Source organism: Phyllobates terribilis, unplaced genomic scaffold (genome assembly GCF_046119375.1).
Source record: "Phyllobates terribilis strain yellow unplaced genomic scaffold, ASM4611937v1 Scaffold_4__5_contigs__length_816908805, whole genome shotgun sequence".
Taxonomy (NCBI): Eukaryota; Metazoa; Chordata; class Amphibia; order Anura; family Dendrobatidae; genus Phyllobates; species Phyllobates terribilis.
In genome coordinates, this window is record NW_027362764.1 from 404700824 (window position 1) to 404715930 (window position 15107).

Consider the following 15107-nt stretch of genomic DNA (forward strand, 5'->3'; position numbering starts at 1 on the left):
ACTCTCAATTTAGCGGAAACAATCATGGAATATTGTAATCCTAACGTTCTCATTCTTCTTTTAATGTCAACGACCATAGCCCTTTTACGCTGGATATCCACCGATGAAATCCAGTTAAAAGGACACCTTTTGACCACCAAGGCTAATGTCTTGTTTCTCTCGAGCTTTCCTTAGTATAATATCTTGGTCTTCGCAGTGGAGGATTTTAATCAAGATAGGCTGAGGAGATCTGTCCTCCCGCCTTTTCGGAACTCTGTGTGCCCTCTTTACTGCAAACGAAGGAGTGAGAGATTCTTTGCCAAAGATTTCTAGAAGCCATTTCTGAAAGAAGCTGTCTGGGCCTCCCCCTCTCACCTTTTCCAACCAACCTAATGTTATGTCTTTTGCAATTTTCAAATCATTCACCTTAGCCAGCTGTGCTGCCACAACCTGTGTATAACTTTGAATATCACCATGAATAGGGGGAATGGCATCCTACAGCTCACTAATTCTGCTCTCCACAGCCGTGGTGTGTTCCGCCACTTTTTGGACATCATGCCGGACTATAGAAATTGTTTTCCTGGATGTGGCCTACCTGGACAGTCAGTGTCGTAAGTGTGGAGCTGCATAGATTAACGACATTAAAGACATCAAGCAAAGATGGAAATTTCCCCAAGGGTAGATCACTGGGGTGCATTTTTTTCCCTTTGCGGGACATTTCACCTCAGGGGGATCTTGTAGGTCAGAGTCCATTTCAGGAGCTATATCTTCCTCTTCCTCCTGAACAATGGCCGAATAGCGAGACCCTGTAGGGGGACGTTTTCTGGGACCCCTATAAATTCACCACTGACCACTGGCACTGGGGAGCTTCAGTATGTGATCTGTGAGCGTATTGCTCTGATCTAGCAACGATGTCCCCATTAAGATCCTTTTGTCTCCTCCCGCAGGATGTGCAGGCGCCATCTTGTACTCCTACCTGTGTCCCTCCATCTTCTTTCCCCATCTTCATTGTATTCCCAGCACACTGGACCCGTGCACTTATGTCACTAGAGACCTCCTTCCCCTCTGCGAGAGCCCTGTGTTTGCAGAGGTGCCGGCTGTAGAAGCTGATTAACGGCCGCTTTAGGACCCAATGGAGCACTCACTGTAGCACAAGGCTCCGGGAGAGAAACTTCAGTGTCGGCACAGAGGTCGGACCACAAACCTCAAGATGACTAACGCAGCAAGGTGTGCAGTACTGCTGGTAGGTATGTTTTCCATGAGCCCGCTCCGCACCTTTTCTCTGTCCCTCTCTCTGTTCGGTGTCGGAACCCCAGCAATGGTCGCCCTGTCCTCAGACAGTGTGCGGTGGGCAGAGTTTTTCTATCGCTCACCAGAAAGAATTCTGACAAAGCACAACACCGCTGCTTTCTCTCTCCGCCCAGGAAAGAGAGAGCAACAAAGCCGGGGAAGAAAGGTGGGTTTTTTCAGGATAACTACTCAGGATTCCAGGAGCTCAGAACAAACATGTCCTCTACATACTCGAGTATGGCCACGCCCTGCATATATTTAATTTACAGTATAATTTATCAAAAAAAATTGTGAACTTTACATGTTAATATATTTTGCGAGTCAGTACAAGATATTAAAAGGTTTTCTGTTTCAAAAGTTGTAACGTTTATCAATATAATGAAATTTAAATTAGTCATAAAACCTCAATCATTTTTACAATCGCTTTGCAGCTAACACAAAAGAAAGCAATGGCATCTAATGTCAACACAGCAGAAGTAATAAACAACACACACAAAAAGGGAGAGGTGAGGGGAACACGAGAAAAAGGTAACCACAAGTTGATAGAGATATGATGCATTATGGTAGATAATTATGCAAAGCACTGAATGCCACTTAACAAATACAGATGAGGTAATGCTATCCACAAGACACTGTAGACAATTCTTCTGTGAAGCAGGGACTGAGGTTTATTAGAGAAGCGCTATAGAGCAGATACAGAAGCACGTTGGCTCAGTGGTTAGCACTGCAGCCTTGCAACGCTGGGGTCCTGGGTTCATATCCCACGAAGGACAACATCTGCAAGGAGTTTGTATGTTCTCCCCGTGTTTGTGTAGGTTTCCTCCGGGTTCTCCGGTTTCCTCCCACACTCCAAAGACATACTGATGGGGAATGTAGATTGTGAGCCCCATTGGGGACAGCGACAATAATGTATGTAAAGCTCTGCGGAATATGTTGGTGCTATATAAAAATAAAGATTATTATTATACAGAAGGCTGGTTAGTTGAAACACCCAGACACTCGCAGGTGTCCAGACGAGAGTGTGGTGGAAGGTCTGGCCCTGGACTACAGTATAGGGGCTTTTTATACCTGGTTAGACGAAGGAAACTACATACTGCGGAAAAAGGCATATACATTTTAGAGCAAAGCAAGCAGTGATACAACATGACAACATTTTTTTTAGCTAATGTCATTACTATTATCAGTTCTCTTAGCCTACTCACATAACTCTTCAAACACTGACAGCCATATTCTCCTGGTTTCTCTCTCAATTCAACATATACAATATTTGCTACCATATAGCACCTCTTATTAACTATCACGGTCGCCTGCAGCTGTTCCATTAGTCTTTCTGGACTCCATCGATACTTACTAATGACACTGATGTCATTTTATACCTCCATTCTGGAGAGAGCCTCAGCTCTTTAGCAAAGTTAGTTGACTAGAGATTGTCCAAGATGGCTGCTAGCCACAACATGGCTGTTCAGCATATTATGACTAACCATTCTCTTACAAGGCCCTCTTTTGCAATAGGGACTGAATGGAAAAGAGATGCAAGTTTGCCCACAAATTTAACTGCATCCCAAACCTCCCAAAAGGGATTGGAGCATCAAAGGGCTCAGCGCAGAAGGTCTGAATAATGGAGAGGTCCATAATGCAGTGTCAAGACCCACAATAGACTTTCAGTATTTAATTGTAACGTAGAAAGCTATGCTATGGTGGCTGCCTCGTAGTTGCGCTGAAGATTGAGGGCTGCGAGGCCATTGTCGCGTTTGTGATGTTGAGGATTACAGGGGTAGGGAAATACTGTAATTTTTACAACTTGTATACGCCTAGCCAGGATGTGGTCAGTGAGGACCAACTGGAAATGAGGATAGAAATGGAGTGAGGCAAAGGTAGGTTGTTGACTGTAAAAAAAATATCCTTATAATAAAGGGTTAATGCTAACCTCTAAATAGTCTAGATGAGTGATGGTCCATTGAAACTGGCAGGCAGGGTAGAAATGTCAGGTGTGGATATACATACTGTACTTTAAGGGGACTTGACTTGGAGTTATTAATAGACCAGTCAGAAACATTGCTGAAAGCATTTAAAATAAAAAGTTTTGAAGAGAGTGGAAAAGGGCTGTGTAAGAGTTAGAAAAATGTCATCACTTAATAGACATACTTTATGGGACAGACTAGCTACCTCAATCCCCCTAATGTCAGGACAGGCTCTGATAGTTTCTGCAAGTGGTTAATTCGAACAGCTGCTGCCAGTGGTACTATGCATAGTGCAAACAAAAGGGAGTACAAGGGGTACCCCTGTCCATTAAAGGTTTTAAAGGAAGGGGAGGAGCAAAGGGGTAATTTAATCTACGCAGACTGAGATTTGTAAAGTACTTTTAACACTGTAAGGAAGGGTCCCGAAATCCCTAATGCCTCCACAAGAAGGACCAGTTGAGTCAGTAAAAAGCCTTCTCCGCATCCAAGCTTAAGCGTAATGCCTTGACCTTATTTTGTCCACCCCGACGAAAGGTCCTAGTCCTTGTGTATAAGCTGTGATAGCCAACAATTTAATCTATCAGTAAGAAGACGGGTAAATATTTTCAAGTCCGAATTGAGAAGTGCAATGTGTCTATAGTTTGAACAATCTAGTAGGTCTCTACCAGACTTATGGATAAGAGTAAGAAAACAGTGGGACAGTGTTTCCCGGATGGGTGAGCCCTCCAGAAAAGCGTTAAACAATCTAACCATGTGAGGAACCAACTCCTCTTAAAAAGACTTATAGTACAAGTAAGTCAGGCCTTCTGGACCTGGAGATTTACCCAAGAGAAGGTCCTTAAGAATTTCCTCCACTTCTTCCAATTGTAATAATTTTATTCAGAGATTCAACAGCCTCTGGGGGAGAACCGGCAAATTAAGTTTGGACAAATAGCACTTCAAAAGCTCATACCTCCTATCCTGATTCACTGAAAGAGGGTCTTGCAGATTATAAAGGTTTATGTAGTATTTATAAAATATTTTCAAGACCTTAGCAGGATCGTAATGAATTATTCCCTTCTCATCTCTAAGAGCCTGAGGAGCCAGAGCCACAGAGTGTTTCTTCAATTGATTGGCTAAAAGAGTATGGGCTTTATTGCCCTTCTCATAATATTTGTCTGGAATATACCGTATATACTCGAGTATAAGCCGTGGTACCTAATTTTACCACAAAACACTGGGTAAACGTATTGACTCGAGTATAAGCCTAGGGTGGGAAATGCAGCTGCTACTGTTAAATTTCCCCATCCTGGTAAGTATTGCCCGCTCATCCCCAATCCTGGTACGTATGGCCCCCTCATCCCCAATCCTCGTATGCATGCCCCTTCATCCCCAATCCTGGTATGCATAGTCCCCTCATCCCCAATCCTGGTGTGCATGGTTCCCTCATCCTCAATCCTGGTATGCATGGCACCCCTCATCTCTAATCCTGGTATGTATAGGACCCCTCATCCCACAATCCTGATATGTATAGGCCCCTCATCCCCCAATCCTGGTATGTATAGGACCCCTCATCCCCCTATCCTGGTATGCATGTCCCCCTCATCCTCCAATCCTAGTATGTATGGCCCCATCGCTGCACACACAAAAAAATAACCTCTTATACTCACCTTCCTTCCTCACCTTTGCTCCAGCTCTGTGTCCCATCTGCCAGCAGCTCATGTCTGCATTTAAGAGCGCATGGCTTTACAGCCATGCGCTCTCAGACACTGATGTGAGCTGCTGTCGGCATATTCACTCCTCTCCACGCCGGGACCATGTGCGTGGAGAGGAGCGAATATGCATTCTCTTTAGTAGCGGGCACTGTCAGCAGGAGCCGCGGCCATGGGAGTGGAGAAGAGGGAACATTCATTTCCCTTTAGCAGTGGGCACATGTCGTAGCTGCAGCAGCGGCTACTGCATGTACCCTGCTCCACCGCCGCAAACCCCCCACCACTATCCACCAATGGAATCTCTATATACTCGGGTATATACCAGAGTATAAGCCGAGGGGGGCTTTTTCAGCACAAAAAAATATGCTGAAAAACTCTGCTTATACTCGATTATATACGGTAGAAGCATCTTCTCAACTTTATGCATAGCAAGATTTTTCATTTCATCTTTTGTGGCTATCAGCTTCCTCAGGACCCTCCTAGATGGCTCTACCACCAACTTTCTCTCCAAACGTTTAATTTGAGAGGTGAGTCTAGTGTGAATGTGATTTTATATATTTTTTTTTATCCTAGTCCCTTCCCTGATGCAATGACCCCTCATCACTGCCTTATGTGCTTCCCGAAGTACCGAGGAAGAGCCCGTGTTGATTAGAAAGAATTCTTTTAGATGAGCCAGTAGTATATGCTTTGTATTAGGATCTTTTATCAAGAATTCATTCAATCTCCAGTGGCATGTTCGTACCGACTGAAATGTTGATTTCAGGTCATCTGACCACGTAATGGAATCCATCTCTACATTAGACATCATCCGAAGTATAGTGATGTTGCTAATCAACCTTCTAAAGTTTTTTGCTAGGTTGGGTTCAGTGGGAGCTCTTCTGCCACACGTCCTCCTTGATCAGCATCCGGCCATGCCCCCCTTCAAGTGACATTTTAAAGAAACATTCTCATTAAAATTTTTATGGGCTAAACCTGCTTGAATGTAAATGTAGTGTAGGTGTATTAATATACTCACTGATAGCTGTTTTTATGCAGATTCCAGAATCTTCTCAGCCTTCTTCTGAGTCACCAGGTCAAAAGTGGCCCCTTTTTGCTTTGATTTTATTGCTATTGCTCCCTTAAGTATACCGGATTATTTTTGTTTTTTTAAATCTGCTATACAGTACTAGAGATATGGGCCTTTTTATTTAGTGCTAATATTTATGGTCTTTATAAAGGGGCAGAGCTCTCTAGGTTATAATGCATGTGCCCAGTCCCCAGAGAATCTTGTGAGTAGCTCTTCCATAGCTCACACCATAGACTAGAAATATAGAAAAATTATAGCTCTCAAAGTATGACAATGTAAAAAAAAAAATAAAAATATCTGTGTAATAGCAGCCAAACATAAAAAAAATCAACCAACCCGAAGAATAAAATCATCTAATCACTTATACTGCACGAAAAACTACATAAAAAATAAAACCAACTCTTGATTTGCTGCTGTTTTGTTCATTCTGCCCCCCAATGATCGCAGTAAGGCTCTGCTCCCATTTATCCTGCGCTCTACACTGTTTACATCGGGGTTTGTAGGTGCTCAACACACATCTAGATAAGTTGCTTGAGGGCTGTAGTTCCCAAAATGGGGTCACTTGTGGGGGATTTCCACTGTTTAGGCACATCATGGTGTCTGCTCTCGATTCCAGCCAATTTTGTGTTAAAAAAGTCAAGTGGTGCTCCTTCCCTTCCGAGCCCCGACGTGCGCCCAAACAGTAGTTTTCCTCTTCATATGGGTTATTGGTGTACTCAGAAAAAATTGTATGGTCCATTTTCTCCTGTTAGCTGTGTGAAAATGCAAATTTGGGGGCCAAATTACTAATTTGGGGGGGGGAAGTAAAAGTTCTGTTTTTTTTTTCTTCTTTATTGCCCCTCAAAGTCTTTACTAATGTGATGTGGTGCCTAAAAATAAATTGGATTTGTAAATTTTGTTTAAAAAATTAGAAATTGCTGATTTTACCTTTTTAACCCTTCCAACTTACCAACAAAAAAAACTAATTAAAAATGATGCTGATGTAAAGTAGACATGTGGTAAGTGTTATGTATTAACTATTTTGTGTAGTGTAACTATCTGGTTTAGGAGCATAAAAATTAAAAGTTTGAAAATGGCAAAATTTTTACCAAAATTCCGTTATTTCCACAAACGCAAAAAATATCAACCTAAATTTACCACTAACATGAAGGGCAACGTGTCTTAAAACAACATTTTCAGAATTACTGGGATCCGTTGAAGCGTTCCTGAGATATATCCTCTTATAGTGACACTGGTCAGAATTGAAAAAATTGGCCTGAGCAGGAAGTTGAAAACTGGCTTTGGTGCGAAAGGGTTAAGGGTAAAAGTATATTAGGCTGTATGTCCTCCTATCCATAATGTTGTGCTTCTCATGCCAAGTCCAAGTAGGGAAGTCTCCCTATATATCATTATTATACCAGCCTTTCTTCTTTTTTTTTGTTTCCAATATGTTCTGTGGATCTCAGGTAGGAGTTACTGAACCACGCTTCCTGATAAATGTATTTGAAATAATACATTTAAAAGCATCTCTTTGAAGACCATCCTTTTTAAAATGAAGCCTCAGGATGACCAGCTTATTGCCGCAGCTTCTTGCACCCTCTGCAAACTGCTAATTTTTCTTGAGGAAGCTGCAGCCACCGAGTAATTTTGTTGTAGGGGAAATGTAGTTTTCATAGTACATTGAAAGGCTTGCGTTTGCCAGAATGGTAGCTGCACAGAGCAGCTGTATTTTGGTTGTCCTTAGTGTGAGGGCACCATTCTATGACGTCCATGTGACCTAAATGGGCATACAGGCAGGCATTGTCTTCATGAAGTAATGCAGGCATTGATTTCATGAATTAACCTTCTTTGAGCAGTGGTTGTTCTTAACATTTTGATACAAAGATACAAAATACACTAGGGTAACAGTGCGTGAGTATCTATTTTAGACTATGGAGTGTTGTTTTGATGTTGATTTTTGTTTTGTTTTTGTTTTTTTACTACTTTTTTTATTCTCCAGAAATATATATCTTTTTGTGTTCTTTTTGCCTTATGTAGAAAAAAACAGTGATTTAGTTCAAAATGAAGAAAATGACCATGCAACAGATCAAAGGTAAGTTTTCAGATGTAGTTTCATTACCAAATTATATTTCTCAACCTTGTAACTTTCTATACCTCAGTGCAATATGTTTAGCCAGGACATAAAGTTGATTACCCTTTTATAGGATGCTTGAAGAAATCAAAAAAAGAGGCTATCCATGGTGTGTATCAGTGGTATAACAAAATTGTAAAGTTTGAGAAGGTGCTCAACTGTTAAGATTGTGCACTGATAGACACAACACAGTGAGGCAATTGATAGCAGGCCATCTAATGGAAGCGGCTGCTGCTCCACCCACTGAACCCAAATTAATCCAGGCCCATAAAAATATAGGAATTGAACGTGAAATATACAGTGGCAAAAGGTTGCTATCAAATCAAATTGATCGATGGTCCAAGGTTTGTTAAGACTTGAGTTTTTGACACCACATTAGATCAGAGTTGAGCTAACTCCTTTGTTAGATACAAACAATAGGAAACATTCATCGACCTTGAGTGCTAAACAGCAATGACGTAATATTATAGTCACATCCCATACTAAGCTGTATACTAATACATTCACTTAAAATGCTCCTGAGCAATATATGTACAGTGCCTTAATAATAATCTTTATTTTTATATAGCGCCAACATATTCTGCAGCGCTTTTACATACATTATCATCGCTGTCCCCATAGTGGCTCTCAGTCTACATCCCTATCAGTATGTCTTTGGAGTGTGGGTGGAAACCGGAGAACCCGGAGGAAACCCATGCAAACATGGGGGGGGGCATGCAAGCTCCTTGCAGATGTTGTCCTTGGTGGGATTTGAACCCAGGACCCCAGCGTTGCAAGGCTGCAGTGCTAACCACTGAGCCACTGTGCTGCCTTGAAAAAGTATTCATACCCCGTGATCTTTATTTTTCCTTGGAGACACCGGCTTCGTCATGCAGGCTTGCCCGGCCAATTAAAGTCACCGCTCAAAGCACTTAAGAGCGGCGGCTTTTAGCACACCCCGGCATTGACTGACAGCTGGTTCTACAGTGAATCAGTATAGAGCTGGCTGTCAGTCAGTGCCGGGCGTGTTCCCAGTGCTTTGAGTGATAGCCTTAATTGCTCCAGGCACGCCTGCATAACTGAAGGCCAGCGACTCCAAGGAGAAATGGTTAATTTCAGTACAGCGGCCGGGCACCTTCATAACATTATTAACCTGCTAGTGTTAATATTAACACTATATATGCAGGTTAATTGTTTTAATGCACCTAACAGGTTCCCTTTAACTCTTTCTAGATATAGGATTTGCAGAATGCTACATGACTGCTGTCATAAGGGTCACACTCCCCTTATTGATTTCTGGCATCTTTATATGGGATTGTTTTGGTATTCAATGATTTTGGTCAGAAGTTGCAAAAATTTTATCAGAAATTGTTTTCCACAATCTCCCAGTCACTACAAAAATATAAGATGATATTGCAGGATCTAGCAGGTGGAATAGAGAATACAAACATTGGAAGATAACAGTGGAAACATGGATATAGCAATTTGTTCCTTATAATGAGAAATTAAACCCTTGTGAGAGAAAGTAGAGGATCTGGAGAAAAGGCCCAAGTGAAATAATTTTCAGATCTTGGGGGTCCCAGAGCCTGTATTGCCAAAAGATCTTATGTTGCTGTATGAAAAAGGAATCCCAGAATTGCTGAGTCTCCACCATGGAAAATTCAGAGGGTGCATGGACTTGACCCTGATTTGCCCTCTGAGATGAAGGCGTCCTGGATGCGTTATCTAACTGGAAAAGACCTCAGCAAGTGTTATGCACCTGCCCCGGTCCGTTAGATTTTTTTGTACTCAACATCGAGCTTAGCAAGTAGCCCGGCAAGCTCCCATGTGTTGTATTTCCTGTGCCTATGTAAGGCCTCTAAGACTTGCTAGTAACTTAGTTGTTTGTGCACAGTTCCAGTCTACAATCATCAGGATGCCTCCTGGCTGTCTGTGGTTTCCTGTCCGTGAGTTACTTGTCTGCGTTTTCCAGTTTCGCTGCCTACTTCATTGATGTCTCCCGCCTGCCAGTGGTTTCCAGCATCATGCCTACTTGCCTGTGGTCTCCTAGAGAGCTCCTGCCTGACAGCGTTTTCTAGCAACCCGCCTGCTTTTCTGTGGTTTCCTGGATGTTTCCGGTCTGCAGTTTACAGCATTTCTACCTACCTGCAGTTTCCAGTATCACCTGCTTGCCTGTTTTTCCTAATGGCAGATGGCAGTCTCCCTGGCTGTGTGCAATTTTCATGATATTAGACTTCCTTGTTACTCCAGAGTTTTATCTCCCACCTGCCTGTCTCTCCATGACGCCTCCTGCTTGTCTGCTGTTTCGAGTAACTCTGCATCTGCCCGAGATCTTCTTCAGTAACTCTGTAACCTGCCTGGGGTCGTCTTCAGTAATTTTGCAGTCTACCCTTGGATTTCTTAAGTAACTCTGCAGTCTGACCATGGACTTCTTCAGTAACGCTGCAATCTCCTCGAGGTCTTCTTCAGTAACTCTGCAATTTGCCCGAGATCTTCTTCAGTAACTCTGCAATCTGCCCGAGATCTTCTTCAGTAACTCTGCAATCTGCCCGAGATCTTCTTCAGTAACGCTGCAATCTGCCCGAGATCTTCTTCAGTAACTCTGCAATCTGCCCGAGATCTTCTTCAGTAACTCTGCAATCTGCCCGAGATCTTCTTCAGTAACTCTGCAATCTGCCCGAGATCTTCTTCAGTAACTCTGCAATCTGCCCGAGATCTTCTTCAGTAACTCTGCAATCTGCCCGAGATCTTCTTCAGTAACTCTGCAATCTGCCCGAGATCTTCTTCAGTAACTCTGCAATCTGCCCGAGATCTTCTTCAGTAACTCTGCAATCTGCCCGAGATCTTCTTCAGTAACTCTGCAATCTGCCCGAGATCTTCTTCAGTAACTCTGCAATCTGCCCGAGATCTTCTTCAGTAACTCTGCAATCTGCCCGAGATCTTCTTCAGACATCAATGTTAAAGTCCAAAACAATCCCATTAATGTCAACCAATGATATAGTGATGCATATAGATCAGAATAAATGGGACAATCTTCTCAAGTGATTAATAAAAATATTAGAGGGTTTTGGAGCTGTTTGGAAAGCTGTTGGAAATGACGTTGATGAGAACTTTCTTTAAATTAGTGCATTTGGCCATGTATGGTTTTAACATCCCCACACATCCCAATACACTTGATCGCCTGACACTGTGCCCTAGATGCAAGGAGGTAAAATCTGATTTCTCTTATTTAAAATCTGATTTATATTTATTGGAGAGGAGGCATATATAATGATATGGGAGAGGAGATATAGAAATTAGTCTTTATATTTTATTTTGCTGATTAAATTGTATTTCTATCTCTATCTCCATTTGATTTGAATTTAGTAATACTGTACATCTCTGAAATGATTTGACAACTAATGCATATTCCTTTACCATTGACATAATTGATTAGTGTAGCATCTGTTATTGGAATGCCTAATAAAAATGTTTATTATAAAGAGTAGCTTATTGTACTATTTAAGAAAAAAGTAAATATGTTGGCTTCTTTTGTAATGCTGGCTTTCTTTTATATGTTGTTGAAAAATATTTTTATGTTTTTAAAAATATTGGCTCTGTGAATCTTTTCATTATAAAAAAATATATATTTTTCTTTACAGACAAATTCAAACAGATTGCCAAGAATATCAGGTAGGCATGTTACTTGTAAATACTACTTCTAAGGCTCAATGAGTGACTGGTGTAGTCCATTGGAACACTTTTTATACGCAGCTCATATGTAACTGTTGTACGAGGAAATAATAATGATGATAAAAAAAAAAAAATTAGAGTAACAATAGTATGTTGGTTGCAATGGCCATTCTTATTTTTATCACACGTTTTTACGTCGTTGTCATGATCCTCTCACCGCGGCCACCAATTTGTCAGGATCACCACTCGCTCGCAACACACGTGCCTTTATGCTACTATAAAAGAGTACTCCGCTTCCCACACTCACTCACCTATCGCTATAGGCTGCAAGTGAGCTAAGTGCACCTCACAGCCAGTTTACACATCCACACCACACTTTTTGCTACCACCACTCACTATGCACTGGGTCATACACTAGCACACACAACACTCAGCTTTCCCAAGAACCTAATAGGTATTCTTCTTGCACTCTGGCATTACCTGAGTAATACAACCAAGCTATTCTCGCCCTCTTCATGGTTTGTGGGTACATTTTGAGCAACAAGGAACAAACACATTTAATTTTAGATTTAGTAAACAAAAAGTACAGTAGTTTAGAAAAGGTTACAAAAGATGACATTATAAAAAGACACAAACAAAAACACTATAAAATAAAATGGATAAAGTACAAATAAGTCTTACGACTTGCATCTGTGATCGCTTCTGGCAGAGGAGAACACATCAGGAAATATGGACAGATCTCATTGCTTCTCATAGGGTCTGACAATGGAGGGCATGTTCTGAAATGGTCTACCAGGCCTCTCACTCCTTCATCAGATAAAGTCAGAGAAGGACGGAGGGGTACTTCATGGAGATAAAAAAGTATTCTCCTGGATATACCTTTTATAAACTATAAATTTAACATATATAGTGTTTCTAATTCTGACAGTACCTGCTATTGAATGTGATGGTGGAGCAGGTCCTCAATGCTCCTCTTCCTTCTGAAATGTTATGTCACAGATCGATGGCATGGCCTGCTCCTGGCTTTTAGTAACAATCAGCTCCCTGATGAACTCTCCTCCTGAGCAATCTGAGATCAGGTGGTGTGGCCTGACCTGCCAAGCTACAGTCATTCTCTGTGCTCTGTCTGCCCTCCCCCTCTTTACTTGGGATCCTGCCTGCTAGTTTCACAGCTACTTATTACTGTCATGGCCCCCTTCACACTCTTGGTAATGTCATAATGAAGCTGCAAATTCATGCTGAGATCTATTGCAGAACAATCAATGACAGTGTATGTGTACTGTCATTTGTCAGGCAGGGAACAGAGGCAGAGCCCTGATCTGACATGTCAAGAAGTGTTAAGGGGAGCTATGATTGTAATAAAGAAGCTGTGAAACTACCAGGCATGGATTGCATCGGGAGGAGTTGGGCATAGAGATGAGCGGTGTTCGCCAATCTCAAATTCGAACTGTTTTGGGCGGTGAGCGTGAGAGAATTCTCCTGCGCTCACGGCAAGCGCAGGAGAATTTTCCCACGCTGTCAGTGACGTGCATGAGGTGAGCCGAGTTCAATGGACATGAAATCGGCTCATCTGGATGCCGTCACAGCCAGACACTGAGGAGCGCAAGCATGCCTTCTCAGTGTCTGCGGCATGGCACGCTGGATGGCAGCTTTCGGCTGCGATCCAGCCTTTCATGTGAATGTAGCAGAGCTGAAACTGTCCTGGGAACCATGGAAAGGTAAGGATGATGTTGGTTTATTTTATTTTTATTGCAGGAGATCGTTGGCTTCAGCAGGAATGGGCGTGATGGTAAGTATGGTTTAATTTAGAACATTAAAGAATAGTGTGTTTATTTCAATTAAAGGACTTTATTCTGGGTGTTTGTGGGTTTTTTTTAACTTTGACTATGGGGTTAGTAATTACCCCCTTCCCAGGCTTCAAACATCTGCCCCAGCCGTCTGCTTAACCTCCGCTAGAGACTAAAATTACGGGGAACCCTACGCCAATTTTTTTTTTAAGAAATCCTTTATTTTAACACTAAATGACAAGTACAGTAATCAACACTATCACTGTACTTCATATATATGTGTTTGACATGTTTCTATCTATCTAATCTATGTGTGATGCTCTATTCTTTCTATTCTAAATTGTCGGGTACCGATGCTGTATTGCCGGCCGGCTTTTTTAAAGAGACGGTGCATGAAAACACTTTTATTTTTTTTAATAAATCCTTTAACACTATATGACAAGTACAGTAACCAGCACTGTCACTGTACTTCTTATATATGTGACTGACATGTTTCTATCTATCTAATCTATGTGTGATGCTCTATTCTTTCTGTTCTAAATTGTCGGGTACCGATGCTGAATTGCCGGCCGGCTTTTTTAAAGAGAGTGTCTTCTGAGCAGTTTGTCAGCTTTTGGACACCTTTGAAGGTGTTTTCTATGTGTTTTTTATTTGCCTGCCATTGGTTTTAACAGTGTTCGACAGTGTTCTAAGGTGTTCAACGAACTGTTCCACGAACATCTCGATGTTCGACGAACCGAACCCGAACACTACGGGGTTGGCTCAACACTAGTTGGGCAGGCGAAGTAGAGATAAAAAGACTGCAGCTTGGCTGGGCCACTGATATTGGATTGCATAGAAGGAGATGTTATCAGGAAGCATGCTGTTACTTCATAGCCAGGAGCAGGCCACGCCCCCTGATCTGTTACATAATGTCTCAGAAGGGAGGAGTACCACTGAGTAGCTCCATGGAGTATCCCTTTAAAAGATTGTCCACTACTTTTCACATTCATGCCCTGTCCGACGGCTGGAAGTGCTTACCGGCAGTGCTTGGCCGTCAAGTTGTAGTGGCCGGCGCTTGTTACTGCACATCTGCCTTTTATTCAATTGAATGGGAGGCGGATGTGTAGTACCCCGCGGCAGCTACTACAGATGGACGGCCAAGCACCGCTTGTAAGCACTTCCGGCCGCCGACATCGATAACAGCTGATCGGCGGAGATGCCGGGTGCAGGACCCCGGATGATCAAACATTGATGGGCATCAATGTGAAAGTAGTGGACAACTCCTTTTAAAGAGGACCTGTCACCAGGCTATTTCTTGCTCTTTTTCTATTCCCTCTGCCCTCCTGAGTATTCTTTTTTTTTTATCCATTATACTGGTCCATAGTTATTGACCTGTTTTATTTAGTGCTAATCTTATGGTCTTTATCAAGTGGCTGTGACTCGCAACGTAATTTTTTCAGAGCAACCTAAATATATCCCCTCCAGAGAATCCTGATAGTCATACCCTCTTGCTAATTAGCACTAAACAAAAAGGCCCATATCTCTAAAGCCGTAATATATATTAAAAAAAAACTAATTCTATGAGGTTTA

General features: G+C 42.1%; 1 protein-coding gene across 9 annotated transcripts in view; it reads left to right on the top strand.

The window, feature by feature from the left end:
• The window catches only part of LOC141265450 (uncharacterized), a 239138-nt gene that overhangs the window by 141882 nt on the left and 82149 nt on the right, over nt 1-15107 (top strand). For all 9 annotated transcript variants that reach the window (XM_073678575.1, XM_073678579.1, XM_073678582.1 and 6 more), the window contains 2 exons: nt 8004-8058; nt 11718-11748. In XM_073678575.1, coding sequence (XP_073534676.1) covers nt 8004-8058; nt 11718-11748 — 86 coding nt within the window. The remainder of the gene's footprint in view (nt 1-8003; nt 8059-11717; nt 11749-15107) is intronic.